General features: G+C 69.9%; 2 protein-coding genes across 5 annotated transcripts; both read left to right on the top strand.

Moving 5' to 3' along the window:
- Positions 1–120: 120 nt before the first annotated feature.
- FKBP8 (FKBP prolyl isomerase 8) lies at positions 121–6,086 on the top strand. 4 transcript variants are annotated; one of them, XM_060182363.1, is made up of 8 exons: positions 121–315; positions 2,362–2,682; positions 2,897–3,066; positions 4,250–4,338; positions 4,423–4,643; positions 5,186–5,263; positions 5,350–5,478; positions 5,765–6,086. In XM_060182363.1, exons 2-8 carry the CDS (start codon positions 2,454–2,456, stop codon positions 6,064–6,066), a joined length of 1,218 nt encoding a protein of 405 aa, XP_060038346.1. In that variant the 5' UTR covers positions 121–315; positions 2,362–2,453; the 3' UTR covers positions 6,067–6,086. The 4 variants fall into 4 exon arrangements, with proteins under 4 accessions (XP_060038346.1, XP_060038345.1, XP_060038344.1 ...); XM_060182362.1 differs by having other exon boundaries at positions 121–319; positions 2,386–2,682; XM_007533165.3 differs by lacking the exon at positions 121–315 and adding an exon at positions 4,730–4,902 and having other exon boundaries at positions 2,213–2,682.
- Positions 6,087–6,715: 629 nt separating this feature from the next.
- Positions 6,716–18,112, top strand: ELL (elongation factor for RNA polymerase II). Its single transcript, XM_060182434.1, has 12 exons — positions 6,716–6,892; positions 11,766–11,813; positions 11,897–12,012; positions 12,153–12,316; positions 12,409–12,671; positions 14,152–14,276; positions 14,778–14,871; positions 14,947–15,361; positions 17,198–17,270; positions 17,344–17,515; positions 17,738–17,782; positions 17,862–18,112. The coding sequence occupies exons 1-12, from the start codon at positions 6,758–6,760 to the stop codon at positions 17,976–17,978; spliced, it is 1,767 nt and encodes a 588-aa protein (XP_060038417.1). The 5' UTR covers positions 6,716–6,757; the 3' UTR covers positions 17,979–18,112.
- Positions 18,113–18,332: the final 220 nt, after the last annotated feature.

The raw sequence follows: 18,332 nt of genomic DNA, 5'->3' as shown, positions 1-18,332 counted from the left end.
CCAGTGCCAGCCAATCAGGCGGCTGCTGCCGCGCCTGCGGACTTTGCCAAGCCGGAATTCCGCGGCCGCCGGAAGTGCGCAGTTCAGGCCGGAAGACATCCCTCCGCGTGGGTCGGGGATGCTCGGTGGCCAGTAGCGGGTCGGGACTCACGTGACCCTGGACCGCCCGGGCCGGGGCTCTTCCGGAGCGAAGGTCCAGCCCGCGGCGGTGACCCCGCTGTGTCTCCTCCTCCTCGACCCTCAGCCTGTCACTTCCCGACCCTCCCTTGTAGGATGCCAAGTACTGATCTTAGTACTCCTGAGCTGTGAGTGCTGGTACGTAGCACTTGAGCCTTGGCCTTTCCCCCCCAAGGGTTTTCTGCTTAAGGTTAATTTGACTGACTACCCCTGCCGAGGGAGAGCAGAGCGTTTGACAAGAGACGGGGAGGAAAGGAAGGAGAGAGGGGCCCGACCTCCCCGACTCCCTGGGCTGTGAGTCTGAGCCGCCCGTGGAGCCGTGTCACCATTTTCCAATTCCCACCCCCCCCCTTTTTTTTTTTTCTCTTAATTTTATTTATTTACCCAGAGTCCTGCTCGGCTCCGGCTGATGGTGGTGCTGGGGATTGAACCTGGGGCCTCAGCCTCAGGCAGGAGATTCCTACTGCAGAGCCATGACATTACCTCCTAGCCTGAGGCCGGCCGTGCCCGCCCCCTTCATCTATTCCTTTTTAAGTTGTTAGGTATTTATTGGACAGAGACAGGCAGAAGTTCAGGACGGGGTGGGGACTGGGGGCTGGAACCCGGGTCCTTGCTGACTGCGATGTGTGCGCTCAACCTGGTGTGCCACCGCCCGGCCACAGCCCCGCGGTTGACTTGATGAGACAGAGCCCCGGGGCTAAGTGTGCCCGAGGGACGTCCTGGTTCTCCGGTCAGCAGTTAAGCCGAGACGGACGGACAGACGGACGGACGGACCCACTAGGGCGCGCGCGGTAACACCGCTCCACCAGCCTCTCACTGCCCGGAGCTCGAGCGCGGAGACCCACAGCCACAGCCGTGTCCTCGTTCATCTTCCCGAGGGCCCGAGCCAGGGTGCAGGGGGAACCCCAAGGCCTCCAGTGAGAGCCCCCCCCCCCCCCCCGCACCTGGGCTGACCTGGGGAGGTCACAGAGGGCTTCCAGGAGGAGGAGGAGGAGGAGGAGGCAAGGAACCCAGTGGCAGCAGCGCGCCCAGCTCCTCCCCTCTCCAAGCAGGTTTACCTGCTCCCAGAGCTGGTCCCCCCACTTCCCACCCTGGGCTGTCGCCTTCCCCCACCCTCTGCACCGCATGGGGGTCAGGCCTGGGTGGGGTGGGGGTGGGCAGTGCCCGCTGGAATGCCTCCCGGGTGGGCGGGGAGGAGGAGGAAAAAGGCGGGGGGGACATTCTAGGCGAGGAGCGGGCACCCCTATTTTCAGAATCAGACTCCGCAAAGCGCACGTTCGCGGCAGGCCGCCTTATCGCGCCGGGACAGTTGCGGGGAGCGGCGGGTGTACCCCGAGCCTGCAGGCCACCCCCCGCACGCATGCGCTTGCAGTCAGGGGGCTGCGGGCTCCAGCTGCCCGGAAGTTGGGGGCTCCCCGCGCCTTCATGCACTAGAAACGGGGGCGCCCCCGGCCCCCAAAGGGCAGCTCGGAGCCCCCCAGGCAAGGCCAGTAAGCAGCTCAGCTCCGGCTCAGCGGGTAGCGCAGACGCCCCCGCGCCGCCCCCGGCTCTCTGGCCGCGGCCCCTTAAGAGTGCACCCCCCCAGCCGCGGGCGGAGCAGGAAGGGGGCGGAGCCCTCGGGACGGACGTGCTGGCCGGCTATTGAGCTCGCGGCGGCGGCGCGGCGGCCAATGGGCGCGTGGGGGCGGGGCTTGCGCCGCCGATGACAGCGCGGCGGCGGGGGCGGCGGCCAATGGGCGCGCGAGGCGGGGCGGGGCGGCGCTGGCTCCCGGAGCGGCGGCGGTGCTGGGGGCGGGGAGGGGGCGCAGCACCCCAGGCGGGGGTCCCCGAGCCACAGGCACGTGTCTGTCCCCGGGGCGCCGGGGGGGAGGGGTGTGGGGGTCCCCGCGGGGGTGTCGGGGGCCGCCGGCCGCTTCCGGGAGTCCAGGGCCCGCGGGTCCGGCGGCGGAGGCCGCGCCGCACTTTGGGGCCGGGCGGGGGCTCTCGGCGCGCTGACGGTTGGGCGGGGGTCCGGGCCCCGGGGCGGGAGGCGGCGGGGCGCTGCGGACGGGGCCGGGGTCGGCGACCAGCACCCCGCCCCGCGCCCTCCGCACCCACGTCCGCAGGGAGGCTGCGCCCGCGCCGGGGCCGCCGGTCGAGTGTCCACACGCAGCCTCCCGCGAGCGGCCGCTGCCCGACCCCTAGGACCCCCGTGCGAGCCGCGCCGAGCCGAGCCGAGCCGCGCCGCCCTCTGCCGGGGACTCCCCCGCGGCGCCCCGGGCGCGTCCGCAGACCCGATGGCGACCTGCGCTGAGCCCGCGGGCCCCGAGCCCCCCGCCCCGCCCGAGGACTTCGAGGTGCTGGAGGAGCCGCTGGAGGACGGGGACCCGGACGCGGACGACCTGGCCGACCTGCCGCCCCTGGAGGACACGGCGCCCCCCGCCGCCCCGGCCCGGCAGCTCCTGGCAGCCGAGGAGCCGAGGCGGCAGCCCGAGCCCGCCGCCCCGGAGTGGCTGGACATCCTGGGTGAGCCCGCGGCCGGTTCCGGGGTGGGGGGCGCGGGAGCTGCTCCCCGCGGGCGGGCTAGTGACCTCGGGCTGCCGGGCCTCTGCGCCTCCCGGGACCGGCGGGGTGTGTGGGGGCGGCGGGTCCCCGTGCCAGGCCTCGCCCCCGCCCTGCCCCTGCCCGCCGCGCCGTCTCGGCCCCGTGCCCAGCTGCCCTGTCGGCTCCCCCGCCCCAGGGAATGGCCTGCTGAGGAAGAAGACGCTCATCCCGGGGCCCCCCGGTTCGGCCCGCCCGGTGCAGGGCCAGGTGGTGACGGTGCGGCTGCAGGTGTCTCTGGAGAGCGGCGCCCGGGTGCTGGACGAGCCTGAGCTGCAGGTCACGCTGGGGGACTGCGACGTCATCCAGGTGAGCGGCTGGGCAGGGCCCAGGGGGCATCAGGGACCAGGGGGCATCAGGAGGGACCAGGGGGCATCAGGGACCAGGAGCATCAGGGACCATCGGGGACCAGGGGGCATCAGGGACCATCGGGGACCAGGGGGCATCAGGGACCAGGGGCATCAGGGACCAGGGGGCACCAGGGACCAGGGGCATCAGGGACCAGGGGCATCAGGGACCAGGGTGCATCAGGGACCATCAGGGACCAGGGGGCATCAGGGACCATCAGGGACCAGGGGGCATCAGGGACCAGGGGCATCAGGAACCATCAGGGACCAGGGGGCAGCAGGGGCCAGGGGGCATCGGGGACCAGGGGGCAGCAGGGGCTAGGGGCACCAGGGACCAGGGGGCATCAGGGACCAGGGGGCATCAGGGGCCATCGGGGACCAGGGGGCAGCAGGGGCTAGGGGCACCAGGGACCAGGGGGCATCAGGGACCAGGGGGCATCAGGGACCATCGGGGACCAGGGGCATCACGGACCAGGGGGCACCAGGGACCAGGGGGCATCAGGCACCATCAGGGACTAGGGGGCATCAGGGACCATCGGGGACCAGGGGCATCAGGGACCAGGGGGCATCAGGGACCATCAGGGACCAGGGGGCATCAGGGACCATCAGGGACCGGGGGGCATCAGGGACCATCGGGGACCAGGGGGCATCAGGGACCAGGGGCATCAGGGACCAGGGGGCATCAGGGACCAGGGGGCATCAGGGACCAGGGGGCATCAGGGACCATCGGGGACCAGGAGACATCAGGGACCAAGGGGCATCAGGGACCAGGGGCATCAGGGACCATCAGGGACCAGGGGGCATCAGGGACCAGGGGCATCAGGGACCATCAGGGACCAGGGGCATCAGGGACCAGGGGCATCAGAGACCATCAGGGACCAGGGGGCATCAGGGACCAGGGGCATCAGGGACCATCAGGGACCAGGGGCATCAGGGACCAGGGGCATCAGGGACCAGGGGCATCAGGGACCATCAGGGACCAGGGGGCATCAGGGACCAGGGGGCATCAGGGGCATCAGGAACCAGGGGACATCAGGGACCAGGGGGCATCAGGGACCAGGGGGCAGCAGGAGGGGCCAGGGGGCAGCAGGGGCCAGGGGCCACCACCCCCAGCTCCGCCGGGCACTGAGCTCCCGCCTCCCTAGGCGCTGGACCTGAGCATCCCGCTCATGGACGTGGGCGAGTCCGCCATGGTGACCGCGGACTCCAAGTACTGCTACGGCCCGCAGGGCAGGTGAGGGGGGCCCGGGGCTGGGGAGGGGTCCCCGGGCCGGCACGCCCTAGACCCCGCAGACACAGGACCCCCGCCGCCCCCCAGCCGGAGCCCCTGCGTGCCCCCCGACGCGGCGCTGTGCCTGGAGGTGACGCTGCTGGCGGCCGCGCCGGCCCCTGACCTGGAGCTGCTGGGGGGCCCGGCGCGCGTGGACCTGGCCGACCGCAAGCGCGAGCGGGGGAACGCCCACTACCAGCGCGCGGACTTCGTGCTGGCCGCCAACTCCTACGACCTGGCACTGCGCGCCATCACCGCCAGCGCCAAAGGTGGGCCGGGCTCTCGGGGGCGGAGGGCCGGGTGGCCGGGGTGGCCGGGCGGTGTCGCTGAGCCCGTCCCGCTGCCGCGCCCGCAGTGGACGTGACGCCCGAGGAGGAGGAGCAGCTGCTGACCCTCAAGGTCAAGTGTCTCAACAACCTGGCGGCCGCGCAGCTGAAGCTTGGCCACCACCGCGCGGCCCTGCGCTCCTGCAGCCTCGTGCTGCAGCTGCAGCCGCACAACGTCAAGGCGCTCTTCCGCAAGGGCAAGGTGGGACGGGGACGGGGGACGCGGGGATGAGGGGTTCACGTGGATGTGGACACTGGGACAAGGGAGGGGACCAGAGGACGAGCCAGAACACGGGGGCTACGGGGTCGGGCCACAGGAACAGGACACCGGGCATAGGTCGGGACGCCACTCCTCCGCAAGTCCGAGCTGGCAGAGTCCCGCACGGGGAGGCGGCCCGGTGGCACCGGGACCAGGCCCCGGACCTGCGGCGTCGGCCCGTGTGGCCGGGGAGGGTGGGCCGGTCCCCAGGCGCCCGTGTCCCCAGGTTCTGGCGCAGCAGGGCGAGTACAGCGAGGCCATCCCCATCCTCAGAGCGGCCCTCAGGCTGGAGCCCTCCAACAAGGTGAGCCCCGACGGGCACTCCCGCCCTGCACCCCGGGCACCACTGTCCCCTGTCCCCGCGCCCGACCTCCCGTCCCCCGTCTCCAGACCATCCATGCGGAGCTGTCCAAGCTGGTGAAGAAGCACGCGGCCCAGCGGAGCACAGAGACGGCGCTGTACCGCAAGATGCTGGGCAACCCCAGCCTGCCCCCCAAGGGCCCGGGGAAGGCCACCTGGGTGAGCCGGGAGACACCGGTGAAAGGGCCCAAGGCACTTGGCAGGGGGCAGACGGACGGGGGGACAGATGGGACAGATGGGCGGGGGGACAGAGGACGGGGGGGGGGGGGGGGGGGCAGACGGACAGGGGGGGCAGACAGACGGGGGGACAGACGGACCGATCGGACAGATGGGTAGGTGGACAGACGGACGGGGGGACAGACGGACAGATGTGCAGGGTGGAACAGACCGGGCGGGGCGGGCCGGGGCTGAGCCCTCCTGGTCCGTCCGTCCGTCCATCCCGCAGTCCATCCCGTGGAAGTGGCTGTTCGGCGCGACCGCCGTGGCCCTGGGGGGCGTGGCCCTGTCCGTGGTCATCGCCGCCCGGAACTGAGCCCCCGCCCCTCGCCCGCGCGCCCCGACCCGACCCTCCGGCGGTCAGTCGGTCGGTCCCGGCCCCGGGTGCGACGCCCAGAGAGGATCAGGAAGCCCGCCGGGAGGAGGGGGCCTCCCCGGCCCCTGCCGGTCAACCCCGCGGACCCCGCCACCTGCTTTCTCCCGTCCCCGCCGCCCACCCACCCACCAGCTCCCCTCCCGCCTCCCGCCTGAATAAAGCGACCTGCACCCAGGGCTGCGGCTCCTTCCTGGGGCCCCGGGCGGGCGGGCGGTGGCGCCGGACAGAGCGGGGTGGACAGAGGACCCTGCCTTAATGTCCCCAGTGTAAAGGGAGGGTTGGGCGAGGTGGGACCCAGGGAGGGCATTGCCGGGTAGCCGGCCCATGCGGAATATTAGACACCTGTGAAAAGGGCTGCGCTCCCAGGAGGCTCCTGAAGGGGAGCTGGCTACCCAGTAGGATGCTCTCCTCCGGCAACAGCGCGGGTTGGGGTCCGGCCGGCCACCTTAAGGAGAGCCCCCAGAGTCCTATCCCAGAGTGCACCACGCGCCGCGCCGGCTTTGCATAACCCCGCCCACCTCACGCACCAGCCACGCCCCTACACGTGCTCTGCGTTCTTCCAGAGCCGGAGATGCGCGAGGGTCCGAGAGGCAAGTCGGCTCCGGGCTCGCTCATGAATAATTCATACGGGGCGTGGCCGGACCCGGTAGGGAGCCGCCTGCCTCCGAGTGGAGGGGGTGGCGCGTGAATATGCAACAGCCCGGCAAATCTGATTGGCCCTGGTGGGTGTGTGGGCGGGGCCGCGACCCCGCAGGGGGCGTGGCCGGGGCGCCTCATGAATAATGCAGCGCGCCGGCCGCGGGGGCGGGGCTTGGCGGCGCGGGGGGCGTGCGGCCATGTCGCAAGATGGCGGCGCTGAAGGAGGCTCGGAGCTACGGGCTGTCGTGCGGCCGCGTCGGCGCGGGCGGCCGTGTGTCCGTGCTGCACCTCAAGCTCACCGACAGCGCCCTGCGCGCCTTCGAGACCTACCGCGCCAGTCAGGTGGGCCGCGGCGCGGGGGCCGGCCACCGGGGTCCCGGTCCGTCGGGTGGGCCGGCCGGGGGTCCCGGGTGCGCGCAGAGCCCGGGGCGGCGCGGGCGGCGGGGGCGGCGCGGGCGGCGCGGGCGGCGGGGACGGCGCGCCCCGCCCAGGGAACCGCCCGGCCCCCGCCCCGGCAGGGGCTGTCCCGCGGTGGCGCCTGTGTCCCGGGACCCCCGGACCCGGACCCCCGGCCGCCTCTGCGCGACGACGGGGGCTGCCACTTGGGGCGCTCCCCCCGCCCCTGGCAGGTGCCCGGTGCCCGGCCCCGGGGCGGCGGAGGAAGGGGAAGTGGGGAGCCGCTTCCTGCCCGGCCGGCGGAGTCGGGGGCCGGTGTCTGTCCCGGCCTCGGCCGAGGATCTCCCCGGTCGCCCCTGGAGGCCAACCTGGAGGAGGCAGGAAGTGGCCCCAGAAGCTGGGCCCAGGCTGCGCTGGCCACCACTCCGGGCGCGGACAGCCGCCTCCCCGCCGGGGTGTCCGCGATGGGGGCTTGTGGCGCGACCACCACCCTCTCTCGGGGCGTCTCCATGCTGCCTTGGTCCCTGGCTCTGGGTCCCTGTCGCCCTGGGTCCCCGTCACCCTGGGGTCCTTGTCACCCTGGGGTCCCCGTCGCCCTGGGGTCCCTGTCACCACGCGGTCCCCATCACCCTGGGTCCCCATCACCCTGGGGTCCCTGTCGCCCTGGGTCCCCGTCACCATGGGGTCCTTGTCACCCTGGGGTCCTTGTCACCCTGGGTCCTTGTCACCCTGGGTCCCTGTCGCCCTGGGTCCCCGTCACCCTGGGTCCCTGTCGCCCTTGCTCCCTGTCGCCCTGGGTCCCTGTTACCCTGGGTCCCCGTCGCCTTGGGGTCCCCGTCACCATGGGGTCCTTGTCACCCTGGGACCCTGTCGCCCTGGGTCCCCTGTGGTCCCCGTCACCCTGGGCTCCCTGTCGCCCTGGGTCCCTGTCACCCTGGGTCCCTGTCACCCTGGGTCCCCGTTACCCTGGGTCCCTGTCACCACGGGGTCCCCATCACCCTGGGTCCCCATCACCCTGGGTCCCTGTCGCCCCGGGGTCCCCGTCACCCTGGGTCCCCGTTACCCTGGGTCCCTGTCGCCCCGGGGTCCCTGTCACCCTGGGTCCCTGTCACCCTGGGTCCCTGTCACCCTGGGGTCCCTGTCACCCTGGGGTCCTTGTCACCATGGGGTCCCTGTCGCCCTGGGTCCCCGTCACCCTGGGGTCCTTGTCGCCCTGGGTCCCTGTCACCCTGGGGTCCCCGTCACTCTGGGTCCCTGTCACCCTGGGTCCCCTGGGGTCCCCGTCACCCTGGGGTCCCCGTCACCCTGGGGTCCTTGTCACCATGGGGTCCCTGTCACCCTGGGGTCCCTGTCACCCTGGGGTCCTTGTCACCATGGGGTCCCTGTCGCCCTGGGGTCCTTGTCACCCTGGGTCCCCATCACCCTGGGGTCCTTGTCACCATGGGGTCCCTGTCGCCCTGGGTCCCCGTCACTCTGGGTCCCTGTCACCCTGGGTCCCCTGGGGTCCCCGTCACCCTGGTTCCCTGTCGCCCTGGGACCCTGTCGCCCTGGGACCCTGTCGCCCTGGGTTCCCTGGGGTCCCCGTCACCCTGGGGTCCCCGTTGCCCTGGGTCCTTGTCGCCCTGGGTCCCCGTCGCCCTGGGGTCCTTGTCACCATGGGGTCCCTGTCGCCCTGGGTCCCTGTCGCCCTGGGTCCCTGTCACCCTGGGGTCCTTGTCACCCTGGATCCCTGTCGCCCCGGGGTCCCCGTCACCATGGGGTCCTTGTCACCATGGGGTCCCTGTTGCCCTGGGTCCCCTTGGGTCCCCGTCACCCTGGGTCCCTGTCGCCCTGGGTCCCCTTGGGTCCCCGTCACCCTGGGTCCCTGTCGCCCTGGGTCCCTGTCACCATGGGGTCCCTGTCGCCCCTGGGTCCCCGTCACCCTGGGTCCCCGTCACCCAGTCACCTGGGGTCTGTGTCGCCCTGGGTCTCAGGTCAGGAACCCGGGTTGGGGGTTGCTGGTCAGCTGGGTGGGGTGTCTGTGTGTCTGGGAGGGGTGTCCGTGTGTCTGGGTGGGGTGTCCGTGTGTCTGGGTGGGGTGTGGATGCGGGTGGGCCTGGGGCTGCAGTAGGCTTTACCTCGCGCCCTGGGTTGGGTCGGGTCGTGTTGGGCCGTGATTGGGCATGACGGGGAGGCTGAGGGTCTGGGGCTCCGGGGTCGTGGTGGCTGTGCAGGGCTCAGGGTCGGGCCAGGCCTCTGCCTCCCTGGGGCTGTGGTGCTGGGTCCTGGAGAGCCAGGAGCTGGGTGCCGGTGTCCTGTGTCTGTGTGCTGGGACCTGGGTGCTATACGTCAGTGATGGGTGCTGGGTATCTGCTGGGTGGCACTGGGAGCTGGGTGCTGAGAGCTGGGTGCTGGCTGTCAGCTGGGAACTGGGTGCTGGGAGCTGGGTGTCACCGGGTGCTGGCTGTCAGCTGGGTGCTGGGAGCTGGGTGCTGGCTGTTAGCTGGGAGCTGGGTGCTGGCTGTCAGCTGGGTGCTGGGTGTCACTGGGTGCTGGCTGTCAGCTGGGATCTGGGTGCTGTCAGCTGGGTGCTGGGAGCTGGGTGCTGGGAGCTGGGTGCTGACTGTCAGCTGGGTGCTGGGTGTCACTGGGTGCTGGCTGTCAGCTGGGAGCTGGGTGCTGTCAGCTGGGTGCTGGGAGCTGGGTGCTGACTGTCAGCTGGGTGCTGGGTGTCACTGGGTGCTGGCTGTCAGCTGGGAGCTGGGTGCTGTCAGCTGGGTGCTGAGAGCTGGGTGCTGACTGTCAGCTGGGTGCTGGGTGTCACTGGGTGCTGGCTGTCAGCTGGGAGCTGGGTGCTGGCTGTCAGCTGGGTGCTGGGATCTGGGTGCTGGCTGTCAGCTGGGTGCTGGGATCTGGGTGCTATCAGCTGGGTGCTGGGAGCTGGGTGCTGGGAGCTGGGTGCTGGCTGTCAGCTGGGTGCTGGGTGTCACTGGGTGCTGGCTGTCAGCTGGGAGCTGGGTGCTGTCAGCTGGGTGCTGGGAGCTGGGTGCTGACTGTTAGCTGGGTGCTGGGTGTCACTGGGTGCTGGCTGTCAGCTGGGAGCTGGGTGCTGTCAGCTGGGTGCTGAGAGCTGGGTGCTGACTGTCAGCTGGGTGCTGGGTGTCACTGGGTGCTGGCTGTCAGCTGGGAGCTGGGTGCTGTCAGCTGGGTGCTGGGAGCTGGGTGCTGACTGTCAGCTGGGTGCTGGGTGTCACTGGGTGCTGGCTGTCAGCTGGGAGCTGGGTGCTGTCAGCTGGGTGCTGAGAGCTGGGTGCTGACTGTCAGCTGGGTGCTGGGTGTCACTGGGTGCTGGCTGTCAGCTGGGAGCTGGGTGCTGGCTGTCAGCTGGGTGCTGGGATCTGGGTGCTGGCTGTCAGCTGGGTGCTGGGATCTGGGTGCTATCAGCTGGGTGCTGGGAGCTGGGTGCTGGGAGCTGGGTGCTGGCTGTCAGCTGGGTGCTGGGTGTCACTGGGTGCTGGCTGTCAGCTGGGAGCTGGGTGCTGTCAGCTGGGTGCTGGGAGCTGGGTGCTGACTGTTAGCTGGGTGCTGGGTGTCACTGGGTGCTGGCTGTCAGCTGGGAGCTGGGTGCTGTCAGCTGGGTGCTGAGAGCTGGGTGCTGACTGTCAGCTGGGTGCTGGGTGTCACTGGGTGCTGGCTGTCAGCTGGGAGCTGGGAGCTGGGTGCTGTCAGCTGGGTGCTGGGAGCTGGGTGCTGGCTGTCAGCTGGGTGCTGGGATCTGGGTGCTGTCAGCTGGGTGCTGGGAGCTGGGTGCTGACTGTCAGCTGGGTGCTGGGTGTCACTGGGTGCTGGCTGTCAGCTGGGTGCTGGCTGTCAGCTGGGTGCTGGGAGCTGGGTGTCACTGGGTGCTGGCTGTCAGTTGGGTGCTGTCAGCTGGGTGCTGGGAGCTGGGTGCTGGCTGTCAGCTGGGTGCTGGGAGCTGGGTGTCACTGGGTGCTGGCTGTCAGTTGGGTGCTGTCAGCTGGGAGCTGGGTGCTGTCAGCTGGGTGCTGGGAGCTGGGAGCTGGGTGCTTGACCCAGCTGGGTGGTAGGGCCTGCACCCACCCAGCCTGCTCCCACTCACCCAAGGGCGCCCCAGCTGTCAGCCCCTCCCCGGTGGCCAGACCCACCAGGCTCAGGGCGCCTCTGTCCAGGGGTGGGGGTGGGGGGGTGGGTTCCCGGGGGCCTTGCTCTGGCCCTGCCCTGCCCTCCCCTCCCCTCCCGAGTGCCCAGCCCTGCCCTGCCCTCCCGAGTGCCGGAGGGGACAGTAAACACCTCGGTGACTCAGGACAGAGGTCAGCGCCCTGGCGCCCTGGCCGGGTGACGTCAGCAATTGGGACATCAGAGCCCAGGAAGCAGCCTCTGCCCAGCCTTCCAGTCACAGGACGGGGTGGGGGGGTGGGGGACGGGGTGGTGGAGATTGGGGGTGTTGGGGGGTGGGGGACAGGGTGGGGAGGTGGGGGACGGGTGCTGGAGATGGGGGACGGGGTGGGAGAGGTGGGGGACAGGTGGTGGAGATGGGGTGAGGTGGGTGGAGGGGGACGGGCAGTCGCGGCCTCAGCGCGGGGGCTACACCCAGGACCAAGCCGGAGGTGGGGGGCTTCCCTCACCCGGGCCGCCCCCTCGCCCCTCGCGGAGTCTGTGTCCAGCGGGAGGTGCCCCGGGCTTCTCCCAGTCATCCTGTTCAGGGTTGAGTAGCGCTCCCGGGCCACAGCCGGCCCGCCCCGCCCACACCGGGGTGTCACCCGCCGGGCAGCCCCGACCCCCTTCCAGGGGACTGACGCGGGCACCCGCCTCCCCGCAGGACTCCTCGGCGCCGAGACCCTCCATCTGCTTCCAGGGCAGCCAGGGGGTGAGCCGGGGACCGGCCCGTGGGGTGGGGGCCTCTGGGTGGGGGTCCCGCGGCCCGGCCCCTCACTCGCCCTCCGCCCCCAGCACATCCGAGTCCCGCAGCCCGGCGGCCCAGAGCCCAGAACCTTCTCTTTCTACCTGTCCTCGGCCGGCCGCGACGGCCCCCAGGGCAGCTTTGACTGCGTGCGCCATGGCTCCAGGTGGGCCCGCCCGCCGGCCCCCCACCCCGTCTTCCCGGCCCCCACCCGGCCCCCTCCTGGACCCCCACCCCGGCCCCCACCCGGCCCCCTCCTGGACCCCCACCCCATCTTCCCGGCCCCCTGACGCCCGCCTCCCTCAGCTGCGGGGTGGAGCAGCTGGCCCTGCTGGGCGCCATCCAGGACAAGATCACGGTGTGCGCCACGGACGAGTCCTACCAGAGGGCGCGGCTCAGCCTGGCCCAGGCCGAGGGGGAGACCCGCAGCCGCACGGCCATCGTCATCAAGCCGGGCGGCCGCTACCTGGGTGCGCGGGGTGCGCGGGGCGGGCGGCGGGCGGCTCCCTGGGCTCCGGGCTCACCCCGCGCCCCTGCCCTCCCCTCCCCTCCCCTCCCGCAGGCCGCCGGGTGCGTGTGCGCGGGCCGCCCCCCGCCTCGTCCGACGCAGCCCCGGCCCGGAAGCGCGCGGCCCCCCGGAACCCCGCAGGCTGGACGCGCGGAGGCGGAGGCGGGGACCCCGGGGTGACGTGCAGACCGCTCCGCGACCGCGTGCTGCACCTGCTGGCGCTCAGGCCCTACCGCAAGGCCGAGCTGCTGCTGCGCCTGCAGAGGGACGGGCTGGCCGCCAACGACAAGGAGGCGCTCGGGGAGCTGCTCCCACAGGTCTGCCGGCTGTCTGTCTGTCTGTCTCCCACTTCTGTCTCTGTCTCCCCCGCCTCTGTCTCTGTCTGTCTCCCGCTTCTGTCTGTCTGTTCCCCGCCTCTGTCTGTCTGTTTCCCATCTCTGTCTGTCTCCCACCTCTGTCTCTGTCTCCTGCTTCTGTCTGTCTGTTTCCTGCCTCTGTCTCCCGCCTCTGTCTCTGTCTCCTGCCTCTGTCTGTCTGTCTCCCACCTCTGTCTCTGTCTCCTGCTTCTGTCTGTCTGTTTCCTGTCTCTGTCTGTCTCCCGCCTCTGTCTCTGTCTCCTGCCTCTGTCTGTCTGTCTCCCGCCTCTGTCTCTGTCTCCTGCCTCTGTCTGTCTCCCGCCTCTGTCTCTGTCTCCTGCCTCTGTCTGTCTGTCTCCCACCTCTGTCTCTGTCTCCTGCCTCTGTCTGTCTCCCGCCTCTGTCTCTGTCTCCTGCCTCTGTCTGTCTGTCTCCCACCTCTGTCTCTGTCTCCTGCTTCTGTCTGTTTCCCGCCTCTGTCTCTGTCTCCTGCCTCTGTCTGTCTGTCTCCCACCTCTGTCTCTGTCTCCTGCCTCTGTCTGTCTCCCGCCTCTGTCTCTGTCTCCTGCCTCTGTCTGTCTGTCTCCCACCTCTGTCTCTGTCTCCTGCTTCTGTCTGTTTCCTGTCTCTGTCTGTCTCCCGCCTCTGTCTCTGTCTCCTGCCTCTGTCTGTCTGTCTCCCGCCTCTGTCTCTGTCTCCTGCCTCTGTCTCTGTCTCCTGCTTCTGTCTGTTTCCCGCCTCTGTCTGTCTGTCTCCCGCCTCTGCCTCTGCCTGTCTGTCTCCCGCTTCTGTCTGTCTGTTTCCTGCCTCTGTCTGTCTGTCTCCCCGCCTCTGCCTCTGTCTGTCTCTGTCTGTCTCCCGCTTCTGTCTGTCTCCCCGCCTCTGCCTCTGTCTGTCTCTGTCTGTCTGTCTTCCGCTTCTGTCTGTCTGTCTCCCGCCTCTGCCTCTGTCTGTCTGTCTCCCTGCCTCTGTCTCTGTCTCCCACTTCTGTCTCTGTCTGTCTGTCTCCCGCCTCTGTCTCGGTCTGTCTCCCGCCTCTGTCTCTGTCTGTCAGGCTCTGTCTCATGCCTCTGTCTCTGTCTGTCTCCCCATCTCTGTCTGTCTTCCACTTCTGTCTGTCTGTCTGGCTCCCCGCCTCTGTCTCTGTCTGGCTCTGTCTCCTGCGTCTGTCTGTCTGTCTCCCCATCTCTGTCTGTCTGCCTCTGTCTCCCGCCTCTGTCTCTGTCTGTCTGTCTGTCTCCCCACCTCTGTCTGTTTCCCTGCCTCTGTCTGGCTCTAACTCTGGCTCTGTCTCCCCGCCTCAGTCTGTCTCCCTGTCTATCTCCCGATCTGCTTGTGTCTCGATCTGTCTGTATCTCCGTCTCCCCGTCTCCCTGTCTGCCTCTGACTTCCTGTCTTTCCATCTGTCTGTCTATGCCCCTAATGCCCAGTCTGTCCACAGGTGGCCAACGTGAGCGCGCGGGACGCCACGTGGACGCTCAAGGACAGCGCGTACCGCGACGTGCAGCGCGACTGGCCGGGCTACTCGGAGGGCGACCAGGGGCTGCTTCGCCGCCTGCTGGAGAGGTGGGCGGGGCCTGGCTGGTGCTGGGGGAGGGGCACGGGGGTGGGGTGGGTGGGCGGGGCCTGGCTGGTGCTGGGGGAGGTGGGCGGGGCCTGGTTGGTGCTGGGGGAGGTGGGCGGGGCCTGGCTGGCGCGCGGGGTGGGTGGGTGGGCGGGGCCTGGCTGGTGCTGAAGGAAGTGGGCGGGGCCTGACTGGCGGGGGGGAGGTAGGCGGGGCTAGAGGAGCCTGGGGCGGGGCCATTAGGGCAGCTGTCCCTGAGCCCCTCCAGTGACCGCCTGGTCCCCCACCCGGGAAGCCCACACTGAGACAGGGCCCCTATCTCTTCCCAGGCCCTCCAGGGCCAGGTTGGGGTACCATGACTGGTTCCAGGCCCCCGTCCAAGGCCTTCCGGCTGCAGTGGGCCCTCTGGGCCACCTGTGCACCCCACCTGGAGCCCCCTCTTTCAGGGGGTGCAGTGTGTGAGGGTGGCCCCCAAAGCCCAGCTTCCCCTCACCTCCTCGCAGGAAGCTGTGCCAGCCCCAGGCTGCGGGGGCCCCCACGGAGTCCTCGGCCACCAGTCCCCCCAGAGAACAAGGCCGCTCCGTCTCGCCCCTCCAGGTAGGGTGGGGGCCTGCGGCGGGGGTGAGGGACCCTCGGCCGCCCCCCGCTCAGCCCCGCACCCCTGCCTTGCAGAAGCGGCCGGCGCCCCCGGACCCCCTGCCCGCCCCCAAGCGGCACCGCATCTCCCACCCGGCCCCCGGCCCCCCCAACGGGAAGCTGGGCGACGACCCCACTCCTACCGCCCCGCCGAGCGCCCCCAGCCCGCATAGACCCCTGCCCCCACCCCCGTGGCTCGAGCCCCCTCGCGCCCATGACCCCCTGGCCGACCTCAGCAACGACCTGGGCCGGGACCCCGTGGTCCCCCCCCCACCCCTGCCCCCCCTTGCCGACTGCGCCCCCCACAGCCCTGGCGCCAAGCCCCGGAAGCGGCCTAAGAGAGTCTACAAGGAGCGCCTCCGGGGGAACCCCGGGGACCCCCAAGATGCCACGTCTACACTGCCTGCGCCCCTGGGTCCACCACCGGATGCCACAGACACTGACACTCTGGGTATATTGTGGGGGTCTGTGGGTATGGGGGCCCGGTCAGTGCAGAGCCCTGGGTACATTGTGGGGGGGTCTGTGGGGCCCTGGATACATTGTGGGGGGTCTGTGGGACCCTGGGTACATTGTGGGGGGTCTGTGGGGGCCCTGGGTACATTGTGGGGTGTGTGGGGCCCTGGTTACATTGTGGGGGGTGTGTGGGGCCCTGGGTACATTGTGGGGTGTGTGTGGGACCCAGGGTACATTGTGGGGGGTGTGTGGGACCCAGGGTACATTGTGGGGGGTCTGTGGGGGCCCTGGGTACATTGTGGGGGGCCTGTGGGACCCTGGGTACATTGTGGGGGGGTCTGTGGTGATCCTGGGTACATTGTGTGGGGGGTCTGTGGGACCCTGGGTACATTGTGGGGGGGTCTGTGGTGATTCTGGGTGCATTGTGTGGGGGGTCTGTGGGACCCTGGGTACATTGTGTGGGGGTCTGTGGGACCCTGGGTACATTGTGGGGGGTATGTGGTGATCCTGGGTGCATTGTGGGGGGGTCTATGGGGCCCTGGGTACATTGTGGGGGGTCTGTGGGGGCCCTGGGTACATTGTGGGTGGTCTGTGGTATCCTGGGTGCATTGTGGGGGGGTCTATGGGGCCCTGGGTACATTGTGGGGGGTCTGTGGGGGCCCTGGGTACATTGTGGGGGGTCTGTGGGACCCTGGGTGCATTGTGGGAGGTCTGTGGGACCCTGGGTACATTGTGGGGGGTCTGTGGGACCCTGGGTACATTGTGTGGAGGTCTGTGGTGATCCTTGGTACATTGTGGGAGGTCTGTGGGACCCTGGGTACATTGTGTGGGGGGTCTGTGGGACCCTGGGTACATTGTGGGGGGGTCTGTGGGACCCTGGGTACATTGTGGGGGGGTCTGTGGGACCCTGGGTATATTGTGGGGGGTCTGTGATGATCCTGGGAACATTGGGGGGGTCTGTGGGACCCTGGGTACATTGTGGGGGGTATGTGGTGATCCTGGGTGCATTGTGGGGGGGTCTGTGGGACCCTGGGTGCATTGTGGTGGGGGTCTGTGGGACCCTGGGTACATTGTGGGGGGGTCTGTGGTGATCCTGGGTGCATTTTGGGGGGGTCTGTGGGACCCTGGTTACATTGTGGGGGGGTCTGTGGGACCCTGGTTACATTGTGGGGGGGTCTGTGGGAACCTGGGTACATTGTGGGGGGTCTGTGGGGCCCTGGGTACATTGTGTGGGGGTCTGTGGGGCCCTGGGTACATTGTGGGGGTTCCTGTGGGGCCTGGGTACATTGTGGGGGGGTCTGTGGGACCCTGGGTACATTGTGGGGGGCCTGTGGGACCCTGGGTACATTGTGGGGGGCCTGTGGGACCCTGGGTACATTGTGGGGGTCTGTAGGACCCTGGGTACATTGTGGGGGGTCTGTGGTGATCCTGGGTACATTGTGGGGGGTCTGTGGGGCCCTGGGTGCATTGTGGGGGTCTGTGGGGCCTGGGTACATTGTGGGGGGGTCTGTGGGACCCTGGGTACATTGTGGGTGGTCTGTGGTATCCTGGGTGCATTGTGGGGGGGTCTGTGGAACCCTGGGTACATTGTGGGGGGTCTGTGGGGATCCTGGGTGCATTGTGGGGGTCTGTGGGGCCTGGGTACATTGTGGGGGGGTCTGTGGGATCCTGGGTACAATGTGGGGGATCTGTGGGACCCTGGGTACATTGTGGGGGGTCTGTGGGGAGCCTGGTTACATTGTGGGGGTTTGTGGGGACCCTGGATACATTTGCGGCCCTGGTTCTGTGGGCGTGGTTCTCTCTAGGCTTTGTCCTCAGCTCCTCTGTCCCCCAGGGCTGCCCGCAGGCTGCACCTCCTCTGCCGCCCCAACCCCCACGTCCACCTCGGAGACCCCCGACTACCTGCTGTGAGTGCCCCGCCCCACGGCCGCCCCTTAGGTCCCGGGTGGGGGCCCCACCCTCAGCCGCGTCTGTCCCCAGGAGGTATCCCCCCATCGTGTCTGCCGAGCAGCGGCAGCGCTACAAGACCGACTTCAACGCTGAGTACGCGGAGTACCGCGGCCTGCACGCCCGCATCGAGCAGGTCACCCGGCGCTTCACGCAGCTGGACGGGCAGCTGCGGCAGCTGGCCCAGGGCTCGGCCGAGTATGAGGTAAGGCGGGGGCTGGGGGCTCATCCCAGGCCGAGGTGGGGACGGGATCCTGTGAGAAAGGGGTGGGTGGGGACGGGGGAGGGAAGGGTACAGGGACAGGACAGGCTAGGCGGCGGGGGTGGGGGGACAGGAAGGGGTGGGGGGCAGCGGTGGGGCTGAGCCCTTAGGACATTGTCCCCCTTATCGGGGAGGCGGCCCCACATTGTTCCCTATTGTCTGCAGACCACTCGGGGGCAGATCCTGCAGGAGTACCGCAAGATCAAGAAGGTGCGCTGGCCCTGCCCCCTCCCCCCCCCAACCTCCTCCCCTCCCCGCCCGCCCGCTCACCCCCCGGATCCCTCTGCAGACGCACCGCGGCTACGCGCAGGAGAAGCAGCGCTGCGAGTACCTGCACGGCAAGCTGGCGCTCATCAAGGGCCGCATCGCCCACTTCGACCAGAGCCAGCTGCGCGCGCCACAGTGACCCCAGTGACCCCGCCCGCCCCTATTTTTGTACCAGAGCCCCTTTTTCTACGCGGGGCACGGCCCCCACTCGCTGCTTCTCGCCGGCTGCCGGCGTCCACACTCAGGGAGGGGCCGAGCCTCTTCGCCATGCCTGCGCCCCTGGGCCTCCCCGCCCGGGACTGGACTGGGTGCGAGCCGCCTCCTGGGGGGTCGCGGGCCGCTCACTTTGCCAAAAAGGCCCGGGAGGAGGACCCCGGGCCGCCGACTCCACAATAAACGTGACCGAAACGCGGGGCGTGTGTGCACAGGTGGTGGGGGGGCCAAGGGTCAGGGTCCCGGTGGTGTTTGCTGTGGGCGGGCCCGGGCCGGGAGC

This window comes from Erinaceus europaeus, chromosome 23, assembly GCF_950295315.1.
Source record: "Erinaceus europaeus chromosome 23, mEriEur2.1, whole genome shotgun sequence".
Lineage (NCBI taxonomy): Eukaryota > Metazoa > Chordata > Mammalia > Eulipotyphla > Erinaceidae > Erinaceus > Erinaceus europaeus.
Note: the sequence above shows the minus strand (reverse complement) of the source record. Positions and strands in the feature narration are given on the sequence as shown.